The sequence below is a fragment of the Podarcis vaucheri genome (assembly GCF_965113315.1).
Source record: "Podarcis vaucheri genome assembly, chromosome: 14".
NCBI lineage: Eukaryota > Metazoa > Chordata > Lepidosauria > Squamata > Lacertidae > Podarcis > Podarcis vaucheri.
This window is the reverse complement of record NC_138752.1, coordinates 41,501,742-41,514,372: the sequence shown is the minus strand read 5'-3', so window position 1 is coordinate 41,514,372 and position 12,631 is coordinate 41,501,742. Positions and strand designations below refer to the sequence as shown.

At 45.5% G+C, this 12,631-nt stretch overlaps 1 protein-coding gene and 2 long non-coding RNA genes across 5 annotated transcripts in view; 2 read left to right on the top strand and 1 right to left on the bottom strand.

Annotated features, from left to right (window-relative positions):
• LOC309519330 overlaps positions 1–12,631 on the top strand; it is a 67,213-nt gene that overhangs the window by 29,185 nt on the left and 25,397 nt on the right. The window lies entirely within an intron of this gene.
• Positions 1–12,631, bottom strand: part of IQCK (IQ motif containing K) — a 34,929-nt gene that overhangs the window by 12,248 nt on the left and 10,050 nt on the right. For 2 of the 3 annotated variants that reach the window (XM_082200151.1, XM_082200153.1), the window contains exons 5-7: positions 11,927–11,979; positions 11,599–11,676; positions 2,374–2,458 (exon numbers count right to left, since the gene is read on the bottom strand). In XM_082200151.1, coding sequence (XP_082056277.1) covers positions 2,374–2,458; positions 11,599–11,676; positions 11,927–11,979 — 216 coding nt within the window. The remainder of the gene's footprint in view (positions 1–2,373; positions 2,459–11,598; positions 11,677–11,926; positions 11,980–12,631) is intronic. The other variant, XM_082200152.1, reaches the window with a different exon arrangement.
• On the top strand, positions 3,394–6,655 carry LOC309519327. The gene is made up of 2 exons (XR_014213802.1): positions 3,394–4,028; positions 6,420–6,655. It is a non-coding gene; the product is annotated as an uncharacterized lncRNA (long non-coding RNA).

Below are 12,631 nucleotides of genomic sequence, written 5' to 3'. Positions count from 1 at the left end.
AGTAGGTCAAAGTTGTACAGATCTGCTTCGGTGCCCAGACACTTCGTCTTGGGCTTTACACCTGCACAAATCTCCTTGCTTATTTCATGGGCTATTCTGAACCTTTAGACTTAGATCACCCACCAGGACTTCCAAAGCCCTCTCAGTCTCATAGCCAGGTTGGAATCCCGATCTGAAAACATAATCTAAATGTGCCTCCGCTATTACAACCTTGGTAACCTTTTCTACAAAGGGATGAGAAGATGCCTAAATCCGACTATACACTAAGTTGGCTTTTTAAAAAGCAAGCAGAGAAAGCTCTCCCCAAATTTGGCATTCACCATTTCTGCCAGTGGCCCAACGAGCTCACACCAACTTGCCAAGATGGGAAATAAGCCAGAGAGCAACTGGTACAGCCTTCCTCAACCTGGTGTGCTCCCATCTCTCATCTGCCTCAGCCAGCATGGCCGATAGTCAGTGGGAGTTGTAGTACAAAACATCTGGAGACAACTCTGAAGACAACTTTGGAAAGATGGTTGCAGATGGTTCCTCAAAGGCCCCTTCCAACTCTAGGAGTCAAGGACTCCAGCATGGATCCAAATGTCTCCTTCCTCTCGGAAAACCTATGGATCCAACATTGTTCACAACTTTGAGGGAAACTAGGCTGAGACCAATCCACAAAGCTGTACAAGTGACTACTCCTGAAGTCTGTGACACAGGCTCCCCTCTCTCATAGCCAGGTTGGATTGAATCTGAGCAAATTTATCAGCAAAGAATTGTGCAAAAAAGGCCCTCAGCAGGCAGCTGAAACTTCCTAATATAATTAATGCAATGCACATTTGACAGTAGCATTGTTATTTCTCATAAGAAGAAATATTAAAGATAACCTGTATCAGAGACTGGTCAATGTAGAGCTGCTTTCAGATAAAAGAGCACAGATTCAGTCATATCTGACTAAAGGTAGCTTACCAAAATGACTCCATAATGAGCTGATCCTGTGGAGAGGATCACAGAGCTACACAGCAGAGCAAGAACCACTGAATACAGAAACTGACAGAAAATGAAATATTCTTATGACTTCTCTGGCTTTTTTCCTCCAAATGAGTACCTCAAGATGCACGGCAATGTCACTGAAGACATATCACGTGCACATTAATTTTAGAAATGCCTCACAAACCAAACACAAATCATGAACGTGTGGCATGAGGAAGCCTATGTTCCTAGTTAGTTCCTAGTTTTCCTTAGTTTGTTCCCCATCTAGCCTTTTCGTAGGCACACACAGCACACATCATTAGGCTGTGAACATAGGGAATAATTTTAAGGTGAACATTTATCGTGCACATAATCCTAAAGGGCATTATTTTCATGCATAAAACAAAGAAAGCAAACGTTCTTATTTTTTTACTTAAAAAATACAAACTGCTTCTGCATGCAGGCCGAGGAGGGGCGGGAGAGCTGTCTCTGCAAAGGTGGGAGCATGTTTTTGTTGCTTCGCAAGGAGCCTACCACTCACCACCTTTTGAGGAGAGAGAAATGTGGAGGTGAGGGGCAGCTTTTGTGGCAGAGGGACACATGGGGCTCCCACATTGTTACCTCACCTCAAAGAACAGCAACGGACCCTCCAAGCAGCAAGACCTCAGAGATAAGGTGGTGCTTGCTGCTCAAGGGTGTGCCCCAGGCCATTCCCCCAAGTGCTCCTGCCTCCTTTTCCACAAAGACAGACATTTATTTTGTGTCTCAACAGCTCTCTCATCCCTCCTCAACCTGTATGCAGATGCGGAAAAGCAACCTGGTCACCACGATGGAGCTAGCGCTCTACTATAGTTGAGCAATGTCAGGGGCCCATAAAGCCACTATATTGGCATTAAGGCAAGCCTGAGCACACCCCGTACACAGGCCTATAATCCTTCTTCTTCATTCCTCTTTATTTTTTCCTCCTGAACAGCTCAGCATCCCGTTCCTTCATTTATGTCTTTTCTCTTGCCTCAGTGGATCCCTCCCTCCTCTGCGCTGATTCACATGCTCAGGCATGAGACTTGGGAATTTTTTCCAGACATCTTCTTGCCACCAGGAAAAAAAAGGGACCATAAAAAATGGAAGTTAGAGCAAGGAAGCTTTTCACACCCTGATGAAGCCCATTTCATCTCTGAACTTCTTTGTTTCGGGTTAATCTTTATTTATTTATTTATAAAAGCACAGCAGCTTGCCCCCTCCTTCTCCCCACGAGAAGATCACCAGCATGAGACAGCTTCTATGCAAACACAAGCCAACCATCAGGGTCTTTGTGGCTATTTATAGCACCTGCTACTTAGAATTTATGTAAGGGGTTTTCCCCAGGGCCTCCGCAGTCGCACAGATTCAACATCAAACAAAATAATTATAGATGACTCTTACCCGATAACCTCTCCAGAATGATTGAATTATGTTGCCTGCTTCTTCCTCCGTTAACAGAAGGGACAGCGGAATTGGTGGCCTAGGACTGAAGCAAATGTGTTTTTTTAAAAAAATTCAAAATCACACCTTAGGTAAAAGGAAGGTCACTGTCAAACTAACAACATCAGACTCCAAGTCTCCTAATGACTGCTCATGATGGTTTCAAATAGATGGAAAACGGAACTGGGAAATGGGAACAAGATGGCTCCTTGTGGCACCTCAAAAAATAACAGACATGTGGCCGAGGTATAGTCACTAATGCCACATCTCTCAGAAGGATCCGGTAGGTAGGAGTGGAACCACTGCCTTCCAATACAAACTAACCAAGTCAGTCCAGCCGATAAAAGTCATCCATTAAGAAAACCAAGGCTAATTCAGTCCCATACCCAAGACCAAACTCAAACTGGAATGGATTTGCCATCCTCTCAAGCACCATACTCAAAAAGGGGTATTTGTGACCAGGCAGTAGTTATCCTGTAGGGACGTGGGTGGCACTGTGGTCTAAACCACTGAGCCTCTTGGGCTTGCCGATTTGAAGGATGGTGGTTCGAATCTGCACGACGATGGTGAGCTCCCGTTGCTTTGTACCAGCTTCTGCCAACCTAGCAATTTGAAAGCACACTAGTGCAAGTAGATAAATAGGTACCGCTGCGGCGGGAAGGTAAACAGCATTTCCATGCGCTCTGGTTTCTGTCACAGAGTTCCATTGCGCCAGAAGTGGTTTAGTCATGCTGACCACATGACCTGGAAAACTGTCTATGGACAAATGCTGACTCTCTTGGCCTGAAAGCAAGATGAGCACCACACCCCCATAGTCACCTTTGACTGTCCAGGGGTCCTTTACCTTTACCTTTAGTAGTTATCCTAATCCTCCAAATCCAGGGAGGGCTTTTTCAAGGAGTGGACATCCTATTGCCTCTTTAAGTGCCACAAGCCCCAGCCTCTCATCCAAAAATGTGTTTAGTAGACCTAGGACCCACCAAGACAACCAACAGACCCCTGGACATTTTCAAACTAGTCATGAAAGGCAAGTGTTGAGAGGGCATGTGGTAGATCAGATAGCTCCAAGCAGCATGACGAAGTCCTCAGGCCTCAAAAGCTGAACTGATCCCAAGACTGGACAGTGTGCTCGACCTCATTTGGAGCTGTTACAACAAAGTACAGAGGCAGCCAATGTATATCCTCCAACCTGTCTTGCAAACTGAAGACAGCCCCACAGTTGTCATGGTCATGGAGGCAATGAAGCTCTGACATGGCCCAATGAGAATAGCCTCTGCATGAACAGTGTGACGTTCGCTTGAAGCAAAGAATTTGGCAGCAGGTTCCAGCTGACTTTCCCTCTGCTCCATCAAGAGAGCTTACAAGAATAGGAACTAGGATGCTTGAGCCTTGCTGCTCCATAGTAGACCTGGACATTGTGTGAAGACTTTTCCCATTGGAGGTCCCTGATTTCCATCAACTGCCACTTCATCTGCAGCAGCCCAAGTCACTGTCCCTCAGGAGATGCATTTGGAGAGGCACAAGAGCAGTGGCGGACTTGGGTACTATGGCACCCTGTGTGAGGCCAAAATTTGGCATCCCCTTCCCTGCCCTCAGGTGGGCCTTCCCCAAGGCAGGTAAGGAGATGCCTAGCTTCGGGAAGGAGGCATGAGGGCTCTGGAGTATCCGTAGTCTTGGAGGAACCAAAAGATGGATGGAAAGGCAGGAAATCATGGATAAATTACCATATTTTTCCGTGTATAAGATGCCCCCATGTATAAGACGCCCCCTATTCTTTAAAACCCAAAATGCACTATGCATTATCCATGTATAAGATGACCCCTTATTTTAAACTTCAAAAATTTCAGAAAAAATATAGTCTTATACGCGGAAAAATACGGTAAGTCATATTTTTAACCAACCTTATGTGATACGGAATAGTGTAGGCTCTCAAGATGTTGCTGAACTGCAACTCCCATCATCCTTGGACATTGCCCATGCTTGATGGGGCTGATGGGAGTTATAGTTTAGCAACATCTGGAGCGCCAAAGGTTCCCCACACCTGGAATACCAGGATATAAACAACAATCACGTTTCCCAGTGCTCTCAACTTCATACGGTTTTCCAAAGTGCCCCCTTTTATGTCCTCAAAAAGTCCGCCAGCACCCCAATGAAGCCCTCTGATAGTGGCTCTCTCCTTCATTTATTACAAATGTTTATATCCTCTTTCAGGAAAACACAAGATCACCCTTCCTAACCTTGGAAAATTAGCTCTGGCCCCAGCTCCCCAGGCTTCATTTTTAAATCATGAGGAGCTGTCAGAGAACTGATCCAGGACTAAAGTAGAAAAGGCAATGTATAAATCAAGGCAAAGGTTGAGGGAGGGCTCAATATTCAGGGGGTGGAGGGGGGAAGTCTCCTAGAGATATCAATCATTTCAGCAGGCCAGGAGCAGAAGGCATGCCAGGTCCATTTTTGTCTCCAGGAGTATTAGTAATTGGCTTCAGGTCAAATAAAAATAGAATATGAGCAGAGGCAATAGCCCATCAAGAGTGAACTGGGGGAGAGGGGAAAAGTTATTTGTGGCAGGAGACAGCTGTGACACTCCAAGAAGAATCAGAGCTGACAACTCCGTTGATTTTGAAATTAACAGCTATCCCGCAAACGGCAATCTATACACAATATCTGGAACATAAACACTTTGCTTGTACAAGGAAAATTTTGGCTCAGAAATAGCATAGCATCCCAGTACTTTAATACAAGGTGTGACTTATTAAATTCACGATTTGAACTACCACCGTAAAAAACCCAACAAATTCCAATTCGATACTCCGATGATCCTATGTTACAGATTATCCTTATTTGCATTAGCAGTGCCATCTATCAGAGCCCAGAGGGATGGCTATTTTTTGTCCACATCCCTCCTGCAATCCCAGACATGTGACTCATATGTTATTAAAAGGCAAGGAAGGAAGAGAACTGCTGGCAAACAAGCGGGGATGCAGGGAGCAGCAACTTTCATTCTGTACTGTCTTCCACATGTAACCAGCGCTGTTTCCATTCTACTACAGATCAGTTTACGCTAAAATCTATGTTATTCATCTCTCTCTCTCTCTCTCTCTCTCTCTCTTTGTCTCTCTTTGACCCAAACTAATGTAATGAATTATGTCACAAATGCCAATGCATTTCAGTGAAAGAAAAACATCAAAACACTCCTGGCAACTCTGAGATCACAGGTTAAGAAAAAGTTTTCAACTGTTTTTAGAATATTTTCAACTGTTTTTAGAATGCTTTAAAAAGATTGTTGTTGTTATTATTACTGATGTGTTTGCTGCTCTCAGTTTCTGCAGGAAGAAGGGCAAGATATAAATTGATAATAAATAAATAATATCAATAGAATAACAACAATGCAGAAAATAATGCAATTGTGTGTGTAATGTTGCGAACTGGGGGGGGGGGGGAGAGAACCAGTACTTCACTTGCACAACAATTTCTGTTGCTGACCTCAGATGAACATGTGAATTGCAGCAATTTCTGCTCCCATTTCTGATAGAACTCCCCAATGTCCCTGCTTTCAAGCGAAGGAAGTTGGTGCCACAAACACCAAAATTTGCTGACTTAAGACAGCTATTAGTCATAAAAATAGGACTTTCCAAGGAAAGAAAAAAGGTACTGTTCTGTATGGTACTTCCTACCTCTGCATGAGGAGATAAATGGCTGCTTGCTGGAAGTGGATACTGCTATTATAGGGCAGGCTGAAGCAAGGGGCAGCTGTAGCACATTGAGGAAGGAGGTTACCTTACATTTAAAGCTTTTGTATGTGCTCCTATCTAAATACCAAAATGGAAGCACAGGCGAAAAAGTAATTAAGGGCTATTTATTTACCATCACCATCACCCAGAAGGAAATAACTACTCTTGGGTCTAAGATGAGATGCTAATTTATGTCACTTGGTCTCCAATGCTGCATATGAACACTGTCAGCAATAAGTAATGGATTAACCCATGAAATGCCTGTTTTCTTTTAAGGCAGAGGCTGATGAAATTCTCCCCATTAATGTATGTGGTTGAAATCTGAAGTCATCGAGATCTGACAGTTTTTGAAATATGGCCCCAAGCAGATTTTCACACATCATTCTCTGTTGTCCAGCAAATTCCACACCACTTTGAGAAAGGGTGGGTCAAACAGTACATCTGAAAGGGCGCCAGGGAGGGTCCTCGATTATCCGTCCAAATTTGCAGTGCATAAATCAACGTTAACTTGATGTCAGTGTGCAGGGAGCTTTCTATCTTCTTCTATTTGAATTCTCTTGATCCCAGTGGGCATGCTGGCTGGGGCTGCTGGGAGTTGTCATTGAAAAGATCAGGAGGGCAGCAGGTTGGCGAAGGTTCGACTAGCATATAAAGCCAGGTTGGGCAAGACGATGCTATCTCAGCCCAACAGTCCAATGTTGTACCACCAATCTGGTTCCTAAAGTTGATCCTTGGTTTGGCAGGTTAGTTACATGGAACTCTGAAGTCAGCACACACTTACATATCTTCACTTATTTCCACTCTATAATTACAATGGCTCCTGTCCTGGAGTCAAAAAGAGTTGGGGTGATGGTGCCACACAAAGATATGCATATGCATATGGCTTGAAGCAAGGAATTTGGCAGCAGGTTCCAGTTGACTTTCCCTCTGCTCCATCAAGAGAGCTTACAAGAATAGGAACTAGCAGGCTTGAACCTTGCTGCTCCATAGCAGACCTGGAATGTTGTGTGAAGACTTTTCCCATTGGAGATCCCTGATTTCCATCAACTGCCACTTCATCTGCAGCAGCCCAAGTCACTGTCCCTCAGGAGATGCATTTGGAGAGGCACAAGAGCAGTGGCGGACTTGAGTACTATGGCACCCTGTGCGAGGCCAAAATTTGGCATCCCCTTCCCTGCCCTCAGGTGGGCCTTCCCCAAGGCAGGTAAGGAGGTGCCCAGCTCTGGTAAGGAGGCATGAGGGCTCTGGGGTATCCATAGTCTTGGAGGAACCAAAAGATGGACACAAGGGCAGAAAAACTTTCGGGGAGGAATCTATAAAAGCTGGGGGCGGAACTCTAAAAACAGCCAAATGAGGACTGAGAGTAGGCACAGAATACTGATTGACCTTTGAGGAGGAGGAATGGACATGTCTGGCTGGCACCCTGAATGGGAGCACTCCACACTGCAACATTTTGCTGTAGACCCTGCTTGTAACTGCAAAATGGAACTCCATATTTAGAGACAGTACAGTGGTACCTCGGGTTAAGAACTTAATTCGTTCTGGAGGTCCGTTCTTAACCTGAAACTGTTCTTAACCTGAGTTACCACTTTAGCTAATGGGGCCTCCCGCTGCTGCTGTGCCGCCACCGTGCGATTTCTGTTCTCATCCTGAGGTAAAGTTCTTAACCCGAGGTACTATTTCTGGGTTAGCAGAGTCTGTAACCTGAAGCGTCTGTAACCTGAAGCATCTGTAACCCAAGGTACCACTGTATACCTGACCAATAGACATTGGGGGCAAACAACCGGGATGGAGATCACCATCTTGCCCAGCTTCTGAGCTTCCCCACAGCATATGGGCAACCTCTTCCAAAGGCAGAACGCCATAATGAGATACCCGTGGCCCTGCCAGAAGCTGTCGGACTACAACTCCCTTCATACCTGACTAGTGGGTGTTCCAGCAAAGGCTGCAGGGGTTGGAGCCAAACAACAACTGGGAGGGCCACCAGTTTCCCCATCCCTGGCCAAGGCAGACTGTTGGCTCAATGAAGCATGGCAATTCTTACAATGTTTAATTCTGTTGTGCCTTTTCCAAAAAATAAATAAAAATGAAGTCTTCAGTCAACTCATTTCAGAATGGAATAGTTGCTTCTTTCTCTTTTTTGCTGGAGTATGGATTCGCACATGGAGAACACAGGCGTTAATCTAGGCCAAACGTGCTGGGCAGATTTTGACATTCACTGTGTCTGACAATCTAATAGTTCAGCCCCTGCAGTGATTCTTGTTCCAGCGTATTCAGAAAGAGAGGAAGTTTGCTGCGTGCAGCATCTCTTCTGATACAGGGTGATGCAGGAGGAGGAGTGGGGATGGACGTTTGGAATGGTGGTTGAAGGAGCTCATCTGGATTTTTACACAGGCTTCAAATGCAGGAAGCAATGTCTTCCTGTTGTTATTTCCAGCATGGTGGAAGAGAGGATCTGCTAAGTGTTTTACTGACATACGGGGGGGGGGGGGGGCAGGGATTGCCTAAAAGGGCTTTACATTTTGTGTGTGTGTGTAATTTTTTTAAGTCATGAAATTGGAAACAGACACAAGGCAGGGGAGCGGAAAATAACATGTAACCAAAGTGGTCACCGAAAGCAATAGATTCACAGCTTGTTCATTCAGCTGGGAAACAAAAACTGTGCTCACCAAGGGGGAGAGGAGGTGGCAAGAACAGACGAGAGATGTGAAGAACGAGGCAAAGGGGAAGAGACTCTGTCTCAAAGGATGTGAGAAGGCATCATTTCCCATCCCACCCTGTACTTATCACACACAGCAGTGCTTCCATTCCACTGCAGTTCATCTTCTGCCAAAAAGTACTTTAGCCATCTCACTATCTGCTATGGTGAATTATGTAAGCTGTGTAATTGATTACATAAAGTGCGTAAGTTATGCTGTCATTATGCTGTTCCATGCCATTTGTTTCAACGCAAAGAATGTGAGATGCAAATGCAATGGCCAAAAAACCTAATCAATTACATATCAATTGTGGACTGAAAGCAACAACAACAGTGACTACTGACTGCATTCGCCTGACTGATTTCTGTCCTGGATACTGGACAAATAAGCAAATATCGACATTTCCCACTCCTTTTCCATTTGATGGAATTCCCCAGAATCCCTGTCTGCTGCTGCTACTTGTCCTTCCTTTTCGCTTCTCTGTTATTTGAAGGCCCATGATCAGATCTCTGGTGGTGAAATGGCCTCAGGGCCAGCCCTACCATTAGGCAGTGTGAGGCAGCTGCTTCAGGCTAGCGATGGGAGAGAAACTCAATTCAGTTCACAATGAACAGTGAACAGTAAACCGACCTAATCTGCGCTTTCTGAAACGTGAGATGCTCAGCAAAGTGGCAGGCCTTGGGTCAGGCACCAGTGCTCAGGCCAGACAACCTCACAGGGTACTTGAAAGGATAGAGTGAGGAAAGAACTATCTATCTGAGCTCACTGAAGAAAGGGCAGGTATTTTCAAAGTTTTCCAAATGACTTCCTTATGTCTCAGTTTGGCCTCTCTTCAGGTGTTCGGGCCTCCCCTTCACTGTGCTGAGTGGTTCAGACTCTCTTCTGAGTAGCTGTTGATAGCCCAAGCTCAGCTGCAATGTTTCCTTACAATACAGCACACAGTTTAGCGAAGAAGCACAAATGCATGAATGTAAGAGCATACGAACAACCCTGATAGATAAGGCAAAAGGCATATCTAGTTCAGCATCCTGTTTTTACAGTGGCCAACCAGGCTGAGGGCCACCACTACTTCCCGTTGGAGCAAATCCCATAGTTTTAACTATGCACTGTGCAATTAGGTCTTCTCTTCTATCTATCCCATATTTTCCAACACTCCAGCATCTTCCAAACAAGTTGTTCCATGAATGCGGACGTCTCCTTTACAAACGGCCCAGCTGCTTTTTCACACAAACCCTCCTCCCGCCATTTCTTTGAAACGCTATGGAGAAGAGCAATTCTCTCCGGTGCTCAAAAGCCATCCCTCTCCTCAAGCTCGAGCTAAGATGAGAGCGGTGTAGCCGGGCACGGAGCAGGGGGACGCTCAAAATAAATGCTTATGGTGAAAACCAGGGCCGGGGCAGGCCGCTTGAAACATTGCAAAGCCTGTAGAAGCACAGAGCTTTGTGGAGAGAGAAAGAAAGCAGTCACCCCTGCTAAATTAGCCCTATAGGGCCAGCTGAGAACTGAGTGATGTCAACTGTAAAGGCAGCTGAGACTAGCAGACTTAGGTCAATTAGAATATGAAAAGGAGAAAAGGGGGGGGGGCGGGGCGGAGGGAATATTGTTCCACATACACTTGGCATGCATGTTAGCCTCCAGAGAAAAATTGCTATGTGCAGTTCTGCAATTTATTAGTAGAACAAAGAAGGCATCGGATGAATTGACAGACAGACAGACAGACAGACAGACAGAAGCAGGAGTTAAACCCCTGAGAAACTTTTGAGAATTCGGAGGGTCAATAGCGGAGGATGAAAAGCTCAACAAGAGGGTGTTTGGAGGTACTTCATAATGCAAACAAACTGAAGCGCTCTTGTAACCCCAGTCAAATGCCCATGTGCCAGCTGGCCGTGGGCAGATGGCACAGGAAACCACACAAATTCAAAAATGAAGGCTATTTCCTTTCATACACTTGCAATGCGGCAGGTGACTTTGAGCGAGGCTCTAGAATAGCTTAATAGTATGCAAGGCTCCTCCTATTACAACTCCCCTTGCACTCAGTGTTTCTGAAGCACCCTGGTCTCCTTCTATTAATTTAACTTATTTTCTTATTTATTTACTTGTTTGTTCCTTAAAATGATATCCCGCTATTCCTCCCAAAGGAGCCCAGGGCAGCAAACACATTGGAGACACTGCCACCCGATTCACAGGCCATCACCCATTTAGGTAGCTTTGTGGCTTGCATCCACATGGAGAGGCTGCTCAACATGGCAAACTGTCTATGTAAAGTGGCTTCCCCAGCAGGTCTTGCTTATCCTATTCATAGTTGCAAAAGTGCTACAGTGGAAACGCATTTGGCCCCACTCTGAAGGAACCCTTTGAATCAACAGAATCCCCCCCCCACACACAAAAAAAGATGTGCTGTCAAACTGTTGCGCCAGTAAACAATATTTGTTCATTCGTATAACAATAATCAGAACAACAGCAGGCAATTTAAAGACCCCTCCTCTACGGGGTTCAGGAATAATGAATCCTTCAGCATTCTCCCTTTCAATTTCTGTGCAAATTAACCACGGACAAAAATGCCTTGGAACAAGGTGGCTACCAAATTAGCATGCATGTCAGAGTGTCTTTGTTACACATGAATAATAAAGGCGATTGAAAAGGGGACAATTTGACTGAGCTCTATCCTGAGGTTTGCCAGATAGGGGGCAAGATGAGCAGGCAGGGAGGGGGGAGGGGGGCAGGAATACTGTACTTGATTCTTGGGTGATACTTACTGGTCCTTTAGCCACTCCTTCACAAAAGGGATCTCGAAGAACTCAACAAACGGTTCGTCTTTCCTCTTTGGGTTGTGGCTGATCGGGCCGCCATGAAAGGCACCGTTAGAAAAGGAAATCAAACACATGGGTCTCAAAATGGTTCACAAACAACAGGGGGGAAATTAGGAACATTTAATATGGACATGGCCAACATGGTATCCTCCAGACTTTGTCCTTGACTTTTTACCAGGTTGGCTGGAGCTCTTTAAAGCTGTACTCCAGCAAAATCTGGATAGAACCAGGTTGGCTGCCCCTGGTTTAATATTTCAAAGCTTAAGTAACTTACTTGTATAGCCATTCGGTCAGGAAATCCAAGGCAATGAATCTTGTCCTTTTCCTCTACAAGACAGAAGATGACGCAAAAATGAGACACATATCAGAGCAACAGCCAGCAAGCTTTCCCAGTGGAATGAACAGGCCCCTACCACAGGGGCCTGTTTTGTATTGATTTTGGTTCTGCTAGCTTTTATGCTTTCATTATAATTTGTATGTCGCCTTGGAACACATGTCAGAGGTGATATTATTATTATTATTATTTACAAATGAGGTTTGGATAGATGCATCCCATAGATAGGCAAGATAGATCCCTTCCTACAATGATCCCATCGTGGTTTATCCACCTCCACCAGGCCTGGGAACCTTTTTCTTATGTAGGGCTCTTGACCCAGGAGAAAAGTCAACTGGGGTCGCAGCCAATGGGGAATGGAGCTGGGCCAATGGCGGAAAGAACCAGAGCCAAAGGTGCAAAAGGGATAGAGAACTGCAGGCCCAGGTGCTGAATCAGTAACATAGGTAGCCAGGGGCAGGGTGGTGGTGATCCGCACTGGGCGTTTGGGGGTCGTAGGGCGGCACGGGCGTCTTTAGTGCGTCTGTGCGTCGGGGGTTGGATTCTGGGTGGCAGGGGGTTGCTATGCTGCTGTGCTGATTGCAGCCCCCCAGCCTAAACTATCTGGGTCTCTCTCCCCAGACTACACCCAGTGCCAGCCCTACT